The sequence below is a fragment of the Lagenorhynchus albirostris genome, chromosome 5, assembly GCF_949774975.1.
Source record: "Lagenorhynchus albirostris chromosome 5, mLagAlb1.1, whole genome shotgun sequence".
Classification (NCBI taxonomy): domain Eukaryota; kingdom Metazoa; phylum Chordata; class Mammalia; order Artiodactyla; family Delphinidae; genus Lagenorhynchus; species Lagenorhynchus albirostris.
The window spans coordinates 31,790,744-31,804,902 of record NC_083099.1 but is presented as its reverse complement, the minus strand read 5'-3'; the positions used below and the strand labels follow the sequence as shown (position 1 = coordinate 31,804,902).

The following is a 14,159-nucleotide window of genomic DNA, read 5'->3' as shown; positions in this document are numbered from 1 at the left end:
CTAGTAATTACCATACTGGACAGCAAGCTCTACAGACCCTTCCTCAACAGTGACACCTGGTATGGAGAGATCAGACATCTTTATTGCCGATGACCACTAACTCACAAGGGGAGGGATATACAGTAGAGCGACCCACAGGTAAAACAAACAAACAAACCTTTCATCTTTTTCACTTTTGAGAGTAACAGAAATTATTTTGCTTATCTGTTTTTAAAGATAAAAGCAGGAAAACAAGACTATACTCATGAAATAAAATAACAGTCACCTTAATACTATGCAAAAAGAAAGAAATCCTCAGCAATAGGGGAAATAATTCAAAGACACAGAGACACATGTATATACATACACACAGAAACAACTGAGAAAGAGACACAGAAACAAAGATCTGCATGATAAGAGCAAGCAGAATGGAAGACAGAGAAATAGAAACAGAACTGGTGTAACTGGAGATTCATGTAAGTTTTGATGAGTACTCACATCAGAATTCTAGTGAAGAATTTGGATTTTATCCTAAATGATATAGGAAGTCACTGCAAGGCTTCAACCAAAGGAATGATACACATGATCATACTTGAAAATAAAAGAAACAAAGATGACTCTGCATGCTGTATAAAGAATACTGTGGGGAGGAGCAAAAGCAGAAGCAGGAACAAATCAGGTTACTACAGCAGTCCAAGAAAGAGAGAGCAGTGGCTTGGACAAGAGTGTTATGGTGAAGGTGAGAAGTTCATGGATTGGGAAGCAGAGTCAACAGAGTTTGCTAATGGACTGAACTGGGGTAGAAAGAAAAAGAGGAAGCAAAGCTTTGGCTTAAAGAATGAGGTGGATAAGGTACCTTTACAAGCAGAAAAAAGAAGCAGGTTGGGGAAACAGAGAATCAAGAGTTTTGTTTTGTCCAAGAGTACCTAGTACACATCTACATGGAGATGTCAAATTGACAGAAATACAAATGTGGAGTTACGGGGATAGGTCAGGACAAAAGATAAAAGTCATAGCTTTCAAAAACTTAAAAATAAGATTGCTTTCTAAAAGTTAAACTTTGAATCAACAAATAATAAACCAGAACAGATCAATGCAGAGAGACCGAATGGCTTCTAGGGCAGCTAGACTTGACAGCAGCCTGAATGAAGGTATGACTTTCCTTAAGAATGCCACAGGCCGTTCAACCTTGAAGGGGTGGGAAAGGAAGGTCCCAAAGGCTGATGTTGGCAGTATCCATCTCAGCACACTCCAAGGCAGAGGAGAGGGTACCGCTCTGCTGGGCAGGTCCCCAAATGCGCCCCGCCTGACTACCTCCAAATTCCAAGGCTTGTGTATGCACGGTTCCCATTCCCTCACTTTGACATTTCACCTGCCACCACCTAGTCACCCTTCAGGTCTCAGACGAGATGCCACCCTCCTCAGGAAGCTCACCCTCATTCACAGAGGAGGTTGCTTGCCCCTCTCCTCAGGATTTCCAAAGCCCCTTGTGCTGGCCTCGTCACAGCCTGCCACAAGATACTGTTGTCACTGGTACTGCAACTCCATTTCCTCTGCTACATTAGAAACCCATGGGGGCTTACAGAGTCTGCTTTGTTCAGTTTAATCCTCTGCCTCAATCATACCACCTGGCACATCATAGCCTCTCAGTAAACGTTAGATGGATGAATACACAGAAAGGGAGCGGAGGAGAGAGGGAGCAATGAAGAGGCAGACAGAGACCAAGGATACGCAATACTGTATTCTGCTTGTCAGAAATAATAACCCTACTAGATAAAAGAAACAGATAAAATCACCAGAATTTTACAAGTAAAGTTGGAGAGCAGCAATATTTTAAAAAAGTTTTATTTTCTTCTCAAAGACAAATCCAAATGAAATATTTCTAAAAGGCAGACAAATCTCATATTATTTTACCTTCAAAAATGGTCTACTTTGAGACAACCAGATGCTTTGTGTCTCTTGAGGCGATAAAAAAGATAAAATAGGAAGCACATACTACCATCTATGAATTATTCTAGCCAAAAGAGTTGGTTCTCAACCTAACGAAGTACAAAATCTAACTACCAGTTTAGAAGAGAGAAAAACATGTTAAATGACAAAATGCAGATGTGGAAAATTCTATGAGACAAATGACCACAAAAATGCAGATGTGGAAAATTCTATGAGACAAATGACTCAATTTCTTCAACAAATAAATGACATTGAAGGGAAGGGGGTGGTTTCTGATTAATATAAAATACATGTCAACCAAATACAGTGTGTGTAGGCTTCATTTGGATCCTGATTCAGGGAAGAAACTATACAAAGACAATTTTGAGACAATCAGGTTAATTTGAACATGGACTAGCTATCAGAAGATATTAAGGAGTTAATTTTGTTACATGTGATAAATCAAATACAAGTAAATAGGTGTTGGGTGATTGTGGCTTTTTTGATGGCCTTTTAAAAGTTACCTACCCTGAAACATTTATGGGGTGAAATGATATGATGCCTAGGATGTGCTTTAAAGTACTACTCTATCCTTCCCCACCCACGCACCCAACTGAAAAAGGAGGAAGGAATCAACGGTACAGGACTGGCAAATGTTGATCATTACTGAAGCAGGGTGATGGTCACATGGGGGTTCATCAAAACATTCTCTTGACTTCTGCATACTTGAAATTCCCTCCCCCGATTTTGTTTTAGTTTACTTCCATAAAAAGAAATCTAGTAACATTTTAAGATACTGCTATTAAATTCAGGAAGAGTAAGAGTTAATAATGTATTTATGTCAGAAAAGGAAAAAGAAGTCTAAGTTATACTACCTTACACAACCATTATCAAAAAATAAAAATCTCCTTCAAGTTTCTGCTCTGTAGGTTTAAACAATGTGGATATTTAAGCCTGTATTTTCACCTGGATGAAACTAGCTGAGGGTTACCCAGGCCATGAATTAGATTTTCTATCCTTCTGTTAAACAGATGAAGATCTTACACATATTTCACGTTCATACTTTAATTATGACCATTTGAAATGATGATATAAATTCTTGCTTATAAAAGTTTTTTAGATCACATGAAATATGTATGAATTTTGCTTTACAAAATTTTCAATATTCTAATAGTTTCATCTGAACATACCAATCTACAAAACATCACTGAAATAAGCAGCATGGCGTCATTTAATCTTTTGACAAACTGGAAACCACAAAACATCCAAGCTACACAAAACCATGTTCATTTGCAATCCATCATTTTTCACCCCTAATGATGGAAAAAGATAATACAGTAACACTTACAAATAGTTCTGCTAGTGTTTTTGTCCAAGGATGAAGTTTTTACTTCTTCAAGTTCTGAATTAAAAAGGAGATAAAAGATGCTTTAGAAATTCTTTCTTTTCCATGAAAATCCTTAAATACCAAATTATATTTTCTGAATTTTTTCTCACATAGCTTTATGTTCTAACAGAAGTCCCTGAACTAAGTAACAAGGTATTTGTTGCAAGATAATAAACATACAGATAGCTAGTAGGAAGAAGCTGCATAGCGCAGGGAGACCAGATCAGTGCTTTGTGACCACCTAGAGAGGTGGGATAGGGAGGGTGGGAGGGAGATGCAAGAGGGAGGGGATATGGGGATATATGTATACATACAGCTGATTCAGCTTGTTATACATCAGAAACTAACACAACATTGTAAAGCAATTATACTCCAATAAAGATGTTAAAAAATATATATATAATAAATGCTACATTACTATTCTGATAATCATCACTATATTCATCAATCAATAGTCTATGCCTATATTAGCCAATGGGTATTACAGATAGATGCTCAATGAAAAAGGGTTTTTGTGGTCAAGAAGTCTGGGGAAAGCTACATACTATAACCTCTGTGTAGGTTCACAGTGCACATTAGCAGAGTGCAAAGGCTCTGAGGAGTTTGAGAGTAACAAAACCTGTCTGATCCAATAATTTACACCCTCATAAAGGAACATTTTCTTCCCAGTAACACCCATTAACATATACAGTACATGTATGTTTTCTGTGGCAGACAGTTTTCAAAATGTAGTAAGCTGGAAAATCATATAAATATATTAGGATCACATATTAAAGAGTCATGAATGTAAACTGGATGATTAGGGTGGCCAGAAGTATGACCACCAAATAAAAAGGGTGGTACTATATTAACGTTAAGTCTAAAACAGAATAGAAAATTACATCAACTGTTAATTTTCATGTACATATTAAAGAAAATGGAGAAGGTATGGGATTATTCTGAATATCGGCTAATCATTAACCTTAGTGGGCTCCACAGACCCCATCACACTTGACCAACATTCTGTCTTTAAGCACTAACAGGTGAAGCGCCGTGGTACAGGCAGCGCCACCTCCCTAGGGGCCAGGAACCACCTATTCTGCATTCCTCACTGACTGCCTATGCACGCTGAGGTGACCACTCCAGGTCCCAGTCTCCTCATATTATATAACGACTAGGTTGAACTAGTGTCTCTGAAGTCTTCTTTGGCTTTAAAATTACATGAAGGTATAACTGGATATGTAAGAACTGACAAATGTATCAAAACACCAAAGCTAACATGGGACTAACTTTTCATTTTAAAAATGTCCATTCTGACGAGATCACGCATTCAGGGTGGTGTGGCCATAGACTAAAAATGTCCGTTCTGCATAAAGAAGTGCTGAAAATACATGTGCATGCACACACACACACACACACACACGCACACACACACCACACACATAATGGAACACCATTTAGCCATAAAAAATAAGGAAATCCTGCCATTTGCAACAACATGGATAGACTTTGAGGGTCTTATACTAAGTGAAATAAGTCAGACAGAGAAAGACTATGAGATATTCTATGATCTCACTTATATGTATATAGAATCTAAAGAATCAATTTTTTTTTTAATCGTAAGAAAAGAGATCAGATTTGTTATTATCAGAGGCAGGAGGGAGGAGGAACTGGAGGAGGTAGTCAAAAGGTACAAACTTCCAGTTATAAGATAAACACTAGGGATATAACGTACAGCACGGTGTACTTTATATGTTATTTAACACAATATGTTAACTGTATGATATATGTGAGAGTTGTTAAGAAAGTAAATCCTAAGAGGTCTCATCACAAGGAAAAAATTTTTTTATTTTTTTGCTCTCTCTTTCTATTGTATCCATATGAAATGATGGATGCTAAGTAAATTTACTGTGATAATCATTTCACAATGTATGTAAATCAAACCATTATGCTGTACACCTTAAACTTATACAGTGATGTATGTTAATTATATCTCAATAAAACTGGGAAAAATATACATGGAGAGTAACTGTTTGCTTTATATTTACTCTAATTAAAAGATTAAATTAGAGCTTAAAAAATGCCCATTCTAATGCAGTACAGCTTTTTTACTGGCATGTTATCTGGACATTAGCCATTATAACTCATGTGCTGGCCTCAGGCGTTCTCATAACACTCAGCACTAACTTTGACTAGAAAATGTGTTAAGAGACAGTTTGCCAAAGAAGCCAAAGAAGCAAGAGCACGGGTTTGCAACCCAGCTCCACAACTTAGCTGTCCGGCCTTGGCAAGTTGGTTGGATTCTCTGAGCCTCAGCTTGCTCCTCAGAAAATGGAGATAATGAGAGAACCTACTGCCTAGGGCTGCTATAAGCATTAAATGGGTTTAATGTGTGTAAAGCACTTGGAACACAGTAAGCACTCAGCAAGTTTAGAGGGGTTTTCTTTAGCTTTTTTTTTCCCCTATCTTAGATACTAACCAGCTCTACCAATGTGACTTTGTAAATTCAGGTCACTTTAATCTCTCTGGAACTTAAAGTGAGTGGGTTGGACTAGATAACCTTTAAGGAGAATTCTAAAATTCTTTGATCTATGACCTAGCATGCTGAAGCTCTTTCATATCCACTGTAATTTCTTGAGCAACAGATTATTCAAAACCAAAAACTACCAACATGTATTAAGTACCCACATATGGTATTCTAAGTTTCAGGTGATTAGCTTCAATTAATCTAAAATCAACCAACCAACCAATCTCTTGAAACAGGTTATTATGCCATTTTACAGATGAAAAAAACTGAGACTTAGGTTAAGAAACCTGTTCCAATTATCCTGTCAAGAGCAGAGCTGTAATTTTAATGCAGGTCTTTCTGGCCCCAGGGCAATTCTTCTACATAATGGTAATTCATAAAGGAAACATAGTTAACACCCCATTACTCAGGGGTCCCTATCAAAATTACCTGATTTCTTTACCTCTTCAGCCACTAGTGCTATTTCACATTCCTAAAGGAAAACGTCCTTAGCAATTCTGATCAAAATTTTGAGAAAGCAGGAAGTAAGTGGGGCCTGAATGAGATTCCTGGCTACAAGCTATCTAGGTGATTATTTTGGAATTTCATCAGTCAGTGCTCTGTTTTCTCACTTGCAACTATAATCAAGATTTGATCACAAATCTGTAAAAAGATGACAAAATCTATTTTTGACCTTCTCACATCTATATAAAACACATACTTTGGTAAATAAATTCCTTACTTTTGTAGCACATTTTCCTTCGTTTAAAATTTAAGACTGTAAAGTTTTTTGAAGAATTTACTGTCAAGTTGAGCTGCATTAGTATCATAACCTCAGAATCTACTTTGCCAGTACAGGAAAGCTCGACCCGAAACACTGTTTAAAAAAGAAAAAATATTTTAATTTTCTAAAAATCAACATTAATGCCCATTGAATAATTTAGAATTTATTTTTTTTTCAATAAAACTGCAAATAATACATTTACATAACATACTAAGCAGAAACTTTCAGAGAACTTATCTTTAGACTACACAGCTTTGGACATTAAGTACTTCATTCATTACAGATATAAAAGTTAGCATTAAAGAACAAACCAAGACATAAAGGAAGAGAATTATTTTCAAATTTGCTCATGATTTTTAATATATCAATTTGTCTCATAAGTTCTCTTATTATAATAAAGCTACAGAATCATAAGGCAAACCCTACTACCTCATCAGTCACAATCAACAGTAATAACAAAAATTACTTGATAAAAAAGGAAAGACAATTCACCACCAAAATGCAATTATGTATTATTCTTAATGAAGAGATTAAAAATAAACCTGTAAATGAAACTGATAAATTCTCAACTATGAATTAAAAAGAAAAAAAAAACCTTTCTAAACAGAAACTGGCTTTTAATCAATTAATGTAAGCAAAGGGATAACAGACTTTGGTGCACTTTTTTTTTTTTCAATCTTTCAGTTTAAGACTCTTTTTCTACAAATTTAGAATACATCATTCTACCATCTACATCAGCATATGAACAATATGGGCATTTTTAAATTTCTTTACTTGCCTATAAAAATTAGCCAGCCTTCCCATGTTTTCTTAAAGCTTGGATTAATGAATGTCACTAATAACAGTGAGTAAGACTGTCAAAAAAGTTCCATAACACTGGGGCTTATACTGTCAAGTTTAAAAATTTTTCGTTTTCTTTAAATCGCACATCTTCAGAAGCCTTTCTCAAAAGGCTGGCTCAAAAGTAGTTAAATTGGTGTAAATATGACACTTAAATGATTTACTCAGACATGTCCTGAGTGCTTATCCTGTTCCAGATGTTATGCTAGGCACCCAGGGTAGATAGCTGAAAAAGACAGCTCCTGCCCTCAGGGTGGCACAGGCTAGAGGGAGAAAGAAAGAATTACAAGATAATGTGATCAGTTCAAAACAGTTAAATACAGAAGAGTTAACAAATGGAGGGAGAGGAGGCAGGAAAAGGAGAGTACAGATTTTGAGTCTTGCAGAATATTTAGTATGAATAGAAATTCACAAGCAGGAAAGATGAAAAAATGGTTCCAAATACAGAGACCAGCTTGTGCAAAGGCATGGCTCTGAGAACTACATGTAGCATGGCACTGCTGGAACACTGGAGCAAATGCAGCAGTAAGGTTTAGACAGGCAGGCAGGGGCAGATGTAAACACAGCACACTGGCTGGGGAGTGTGCAATGTACTCAGCTGACTGGGGTGGGGGCACTGAGGGGCTTGATATCACATGGTCGGAAGTGAGTGTTCGGCAGTTATCAGGGCTGCAGTGTGGGAACTAACGGAAGAGAAACAAGACCAGACAAAGGGACCCAGCTGGGGGCCAACAATGCATATAAGGAGATAGAGAAGAGCTGAGTGCAGACAGTTCTGGAAGGGTTGGAAAAGAGGAAATGGTTTAAACAGTCCAAATAACCCCTATTTAAAAAAATTACTTTTCAAAGTACTTATGCGTCTGATACCTACGTGTGTGCGTAGAATACTACATTATCAGTAGTTTAACTGTTCTTTGAGAGTACATGGGACACAGTTAAAAACAGTATGTTAAACTCTGTCACTGAGACTCACCTGATAAAGTGCGTGGAACTTCCCCCTGAGCAGAAATGTTGACCTGGGGCATGTCCATAGCCACAAAATTGTCTACTTGGAATCCCAGCTTATATTCAACCTGTAAAATGGAGAAATAAACAAACTGGATCCATCATAACAGAAAAGGCACCAACAGCTTGACCTCACTGATTTAGGTCATTAACTAATGAATGCATGAGCCTTTCATAAGAACAAATAATCTAGCTATTTTTTAAAAAGTCCAAATTGTCAGAAACAGTGCTAGGAATGTTCCTTTTGTTTTAAACAGTTGGAAGAAACCAAGCCAGGGAAGTTGAATATATGCAAAGTAGCTAGAGTGGGAATCCAGCTCAGCTGCGTCTGATTCTAAGACTTTTCCCCACCAGACTGCATTGCCTCTTACATGACCCATTAGATTACTGTCTTGGGGGTGTGTTTATTTTTTTCTTCCAGTTTTATTGAGATATAATTGACATATATCACTATATAAGTTTAAAACGGTTACAGCATAATGATTTGACTTACATACATAATGAAATGCTTATCACCATAAGTTTAGGGAACATCTATCATCTCATATAGATACAAAATTAAAGAAATAGAAAAAAATTTTTCCTTGTGATAAGAACTCTTAGAATTTACTCTCTTAACAATGTTCATATATAACATACAGCATTGTTAATTCTATTTATAAGGTTGTACATTATATCCCTAGCACTTATTTATCTTATAACTGGAAGTTTGTAGTACCTTTTCATTGCCTTCATCCAATTCCCCCTGCCCACCTCCTCTGGTAACCACAAATCTGATCTCTTTTTCTATGTGTTTCTTTGTATGTTTGTTTGTTTTTGAAGTATAAGTGACCTACAACGCTATATTAGTTCCATTTATGCAACAGTGATTTTTCTATACATTTCAAAATGATCACCAAAATAAGTCTAGTTACAATACATCACCACAAAGATATTGTTTAGTTATTGACTATACTGCCCACACTGTAAATTTCATATCCTTGACTCTTTTATTTTGCAACTGGAAGTCTGCACCTCTTAATCTCCCTCATCTATCTCTTTCGTCCCCCTCTACCCTAACTCCTCTGGTAACCATCTGCTTGTTCTCTGTATTTATGACTCGGTTTCTGTCTTGTTATGTTTGTGCATTTGTTCCTAGGAATTTTCAATTGGATAAAAATTCAATCCAGTAAGCCACCCTCTATTTCATGCTCAGAACAGTACCCCCACTCTCCTGTACAATCTGCCATCTAGGATTCAGAAATTCTGCTGAGGACTACAGCCACTGACAGAGAAGCCCTGGAGAGGCAGATAGATATGAAGAGCCAAGGGGCTGAGATGTATAATTTACAGACCATGACTAGTCACCAATGTCTTCTCTATTTGATAAAAAGCCAAGCTCTGAGGGCCTGCATGTGACTGGGACGAAGGTCTATTCTACAGACCCACTCACCTCACAAGCAGATTCCAAGGTACAAATTTCTCATAGAATATCTAAGCCACATTCTCTAGTCCAGCTTTCACCACTGAGAAAGTTTATGTTTGGATGCCCATCTAACCTCTGGATCTATTTGTCAAGTGATTCAGAATCAGGAAAGGAAGAGGGGTGACTAGGAAGATGTCCTGGGAACACCGATATTCTCTATCAATACCTGGCCTACACAGGTGGCTCAATAGAACCAATCAGCATCAATCAATAAATATATCCTGTTGCTAGAGAGATGTTCATGAAAGAAAGAGTTCAAAGTGCAAAGCAACAGGTGAAATTCAGAATGGCTGCCACCTTCAAGACCTTCAGTGAGGCCTTATATTTCACACTACTCTTTGTCCTGCCCTTGGGGACTCAATAAGAATGGTACCCCTCTCCCATTCAGTGGTCACAAGGGCTTTTTGGTGGAGGCTGGGACTGGCAGAAGCCAAAGGGCAGTGGGTTAGGAAAACAGTAGTAGAAAAGAGGTCCAAGAAACCGTGCTTCAAGAAACTTAACTAGGAAGAATGTAATCAGGTAATGGTGGGGAGCAGGGCTGGGGATGGGTGGTGGGGTAGATTTCAAAGCCCTTCTTTCTTCTTTTTTCAATGGAAGATACTCAAATATGTTTATATGCTAATGAAAAAAGCCAACAAAAAAAGACTTAACAAAGAGGAAACAGGGAAAGAGTAATCTTCCAGATTATAAAAGAAAGGATGGACACCTGAGTATTAACTGGGTCAGGAGGTGTTTAAACCATGGATAAGAAGGGCTCAATCCAATGACTGTAACTCCCCCTCTGGGTTTCTCTTTTCACACGCTACTTGAAAGTCCCAGAACGCTGTAGGGAGTATGCAAATATTAAAGTATTGCTTTACAGTTAAGATAGGTATACAAACAATTGTTGAAGGCTGTATTCGGTAAGTGCCACGTTCACAACAAAGGGAATGTTCTTGCTGCTGCACATCAGTGACTTAGTGGCACCTTGGCTAGAAGTGTTCCCTCTCATCTTAGCAGGCCAAAATACCATCACTGCCACTAGGGGGTGAGAGAGAGCTGCAGCCCAGAAAGTCTGGGCCCAGAATGGGCAGGCTTTCCCAGCAACACTCATTGACTAACATTAAGAGAATGCATTGACTATATCCCTATACCCATGCTACCTCTAAACAGGGCAATACATGAAGGGCAAGTGCATGAAAAAAAAATTAAGCACAGTCAGCAAGAACTGGATTAGAACCATGAGACTGTGTGACCATTAGGTAAATTACTAACTTTTCCGAGTTTCAGTTTTTATAAAATGAGGCTAGTATAACCATGTTATGAAGATCAAATAAAATAATTAAGATGACACACCTGTCAGTCTGGCACAGGCCCCCTTTAATAAACGCAGACCCCAGTGGCATCAGCAATCATTCCAGAGTAGCTACCCTAGGCCCTGCTGCACTTCCCCGTAAGCACCAGCCTACTGACCCCAGAGATTCTAACACAAGCTTTCCTATGCCCTGCCAAGAACAATACTGCTGCCCTTCTGTTTTGTCCCCCATCTTGGGAACGCCACTATTCTAAACAGCCTCCCATACTCTCAGCCTCTTCACAAGTGTCTTCCCCACCTTCTCCCCCAGACTGGCTTTCCTAACCCTCAACCCTCAGGGCCTAGACAGTAGGGTCAGCATTCTTTCAGAATCATTAGGTCCTACACACCCCTTCCTCATGCAAAACCCCCTATACTCTGAAGCTCCCAACTTCTACTCATAACGGATATTTCTCACGTCAACATCATCAGTGACACACAGGGACTCTGCAGAGGCCTGGGCGCTTGGCTCACTCTGTCTCCTGCCATCTTCCTGATGGCTTCAATATTAACATTCAGTATTCCTATGTACTGAAGAATTGCCCCATAACCAAAACAAATGCAAAAATCCCACTCTATCAAAGATCCCATCATAACATCTGATTCCTATAAAACCGGTTCTTTGTCTACAACACTCTGATTCAACCAACATTTATGAAGCACATTTGTAAGCCAAGGGCTATGCTCATAGTTGGGATGCAATAGCCAGTAAAGCTATTTCCATCCTCTCCAGCCTAGCTAGTGACCTGGTTTCACTTTCCCACAGACTGTGCCCCAAAGAAGACTAGTTACCGACACAGTCGTATTGCCATCAGGACTCTGACCACCTCTCACTCTACTTCTGCTGCCCAGCACTGCTGGGGGAAATCACACCTGGAAGAGAAAGTTGCTATGACACAAAGATGATCCCCAGCTTCAGGGTAGGCCATTAATTCTGCTCAGCAATCCCTTCCCCACTCACCCCTCTCTCCCTAGTCTTCTCACTCCAAATCTCACAGGATCCACAGCTTCACCACCTGCTGCCCTCCCCACTTCCCTTCTCTCGGACAATGCTCTTGTCCCCTGCGGCTGGCACACAGGAACCCCCTTTCTGCCTTTCTTTTCAGCTCCAGGCAGATCTGTTTAGAACACTCAACCTTTGCGCACCAGTCCCAAGGAGAGATCTGTTCTCCTCTCCAAATGATAAACCCTTCTCTCCTAGTATACTAGTTCTAGCCCACTTCACCACTGATGGGATTTTGTATCATCAACTCATCTCTCTCACTCTCCTATATCTTCATTTTCTCCCATATGCCCAATTACCTACTAGACATATCTACCTAATAATCTTACAGCTCTCAAATGTGGCAGATTCAAAACCAAACTTATTATGCTTCCCCACACTTGCTGTCTCCTTTATTCTAGGTCTCAGTTATTGCAAGCAGAGGCACAGCTAGTCAGGGACCAGAACCCCTGGGGCAGCAGATAAAGCCAGCGGCAAACAGGGTCAAAGGCCTTATCTGCAGTGCTAAGGGCGGGAACAAGACTAGCTCTGGAGAGTCTCAGTGCAGCCAGGGGTTGGGGGCGGAGAAGGGCAGGAGGGAGAGAAGTAAGCTTGTGAGTGGAGCTGGGTAGAGTCAGGGCATGGAGAGAGGTGGTGAACGGGCTGAGTAAGATTTCTGAAAAGCCCAAACCTTTGGCCAAGAGCAGCCTGGAACACTAAGAAGTGTGAAAGCACCATGCCTGTCCTTTGCTTCCTCCCTTTTTGATGCTCTCTGCCTAAACGTGGAAGGCATTCCAAAGCAGTTCTCTTCTCCCTCTGGAACCTTCAGAATATAAAATTTTAAATTGCAGTTTCTGGGGTTAGAAACTGCCCATTATTAAAGGCCAGTTTTTTCCTATTTTGGCATGTATCGCTCTATAGCGAATCTCACTTGCCAATGATCCTTTGAAGAAACAGATCTGCTCTAAAGCTAACATTTATAATCTACTGGAACAAAGGAAATCTGAACAGCAGTTGTTTATCAGAAAAAAGAATGAGCCAAAATACTTCAGAAAAGAAACTAGAGAAAATATAAATATTTGAATAAGCTAAGAAATAAACATTTTTGGTAATCTTCCCTTACTTGGAAACAAATGGCAATTGCAAAGAGGCAGCTGCTGAGTAAAGCCACTTCCTTTTGGAACACAGTACAGATTTAAAGTGAATACACTTGCCTACAGCCAAATAGGCTTTTAATTCCTCTGAAATTACCAGAAGTGCTGCATTTCTCATAGAAACCCCACTCTGCAGGCGATACAGCAGGCTGAGCCCCAGGGCTGCTGTAGAACTCTGGACAAGTTCCCTGCAGACCCTCCTGACAATGATGAATTCCTGAAACCAGATATCAGCTATGGGATGGGAGTGAGTGGGGATTGTATTCTGCTACATTTTGGTATATTTTTGCCTTTCAGCTATCTAAAATATCTACTGACACTTAACAGATGCAGTTGCATGTTTTTTTCTGGATATTGGAGAATGTTCTGGAATACAGAAGAAACTAATTATTTCTTAAAGCCACCAGTAGTCTTTTTTTTTTTTCTTTTTGAGTGTGTGGCCTTGTGAAAGACAAGCAACACCAGAGTTCTCATCCCATCTGGAAATGCAATTAACCCATCACATTTACCAACCACTCACTAAGGCAGTGTGACACAATGTCATGAATAAGACACAGCTCCAGCTTCTGAGAAGACCACAACCTGTTTGGCAAGATAAAACAGAATCACGTATACACTGGAGAACACTATTATCAAAAGCTCTGATGTGTTAAAACTAATGTTAAAATATCTACAATGTGAAGTGAAATACCAAGAAGCCTGGAGATCTCTGGAAGCAAATACCTCATCTTCTGGCAATTCTTAAAAAGCAAGAACTACAAAGTGCTGGAGCCTGGGAGCCATGGCCCTCCTTCTGAAAGTTCCTGATTGCATCCC

The 14,159-nt window shown here is 39.1% G+C and overlaps 1 protein-coding gene across 2 annotated transcripts in view; it reads right to left on the bottom strand.

Annotated features, from left to right (window-relative positions):
* RYK (receptor like tyrosine kinase) overlaps positions 1 to 14,159 on the bottom strand; it is a 100,733-nt gene that overhangs the window by 51,045 nt on the left and 35,529 nt on the right. For both annotated transcript variants that reach the window (XM_060149814.1, XM_060149815.1), the window contains exons 3-5: positions 8,378 to 8,477; positions 6,523 to 6,657; positions 3,257 to 3,310 (exon numbers count right to left, since the gene is read on the bottom strand). In XM_060149814.1, coding sequence (XP_060005797.1) covers positions 3,257 to 3,310; positions 6,523 to 6,657; positions 8,378 to 8,477 — 289 coding nt within the window. The remainder of the gene's footprint in view (positions 1 to 3,256; positions 3,311 to 6,522; positions 6,658 to 8,377; positions 8,478 to 14,159) is intronic.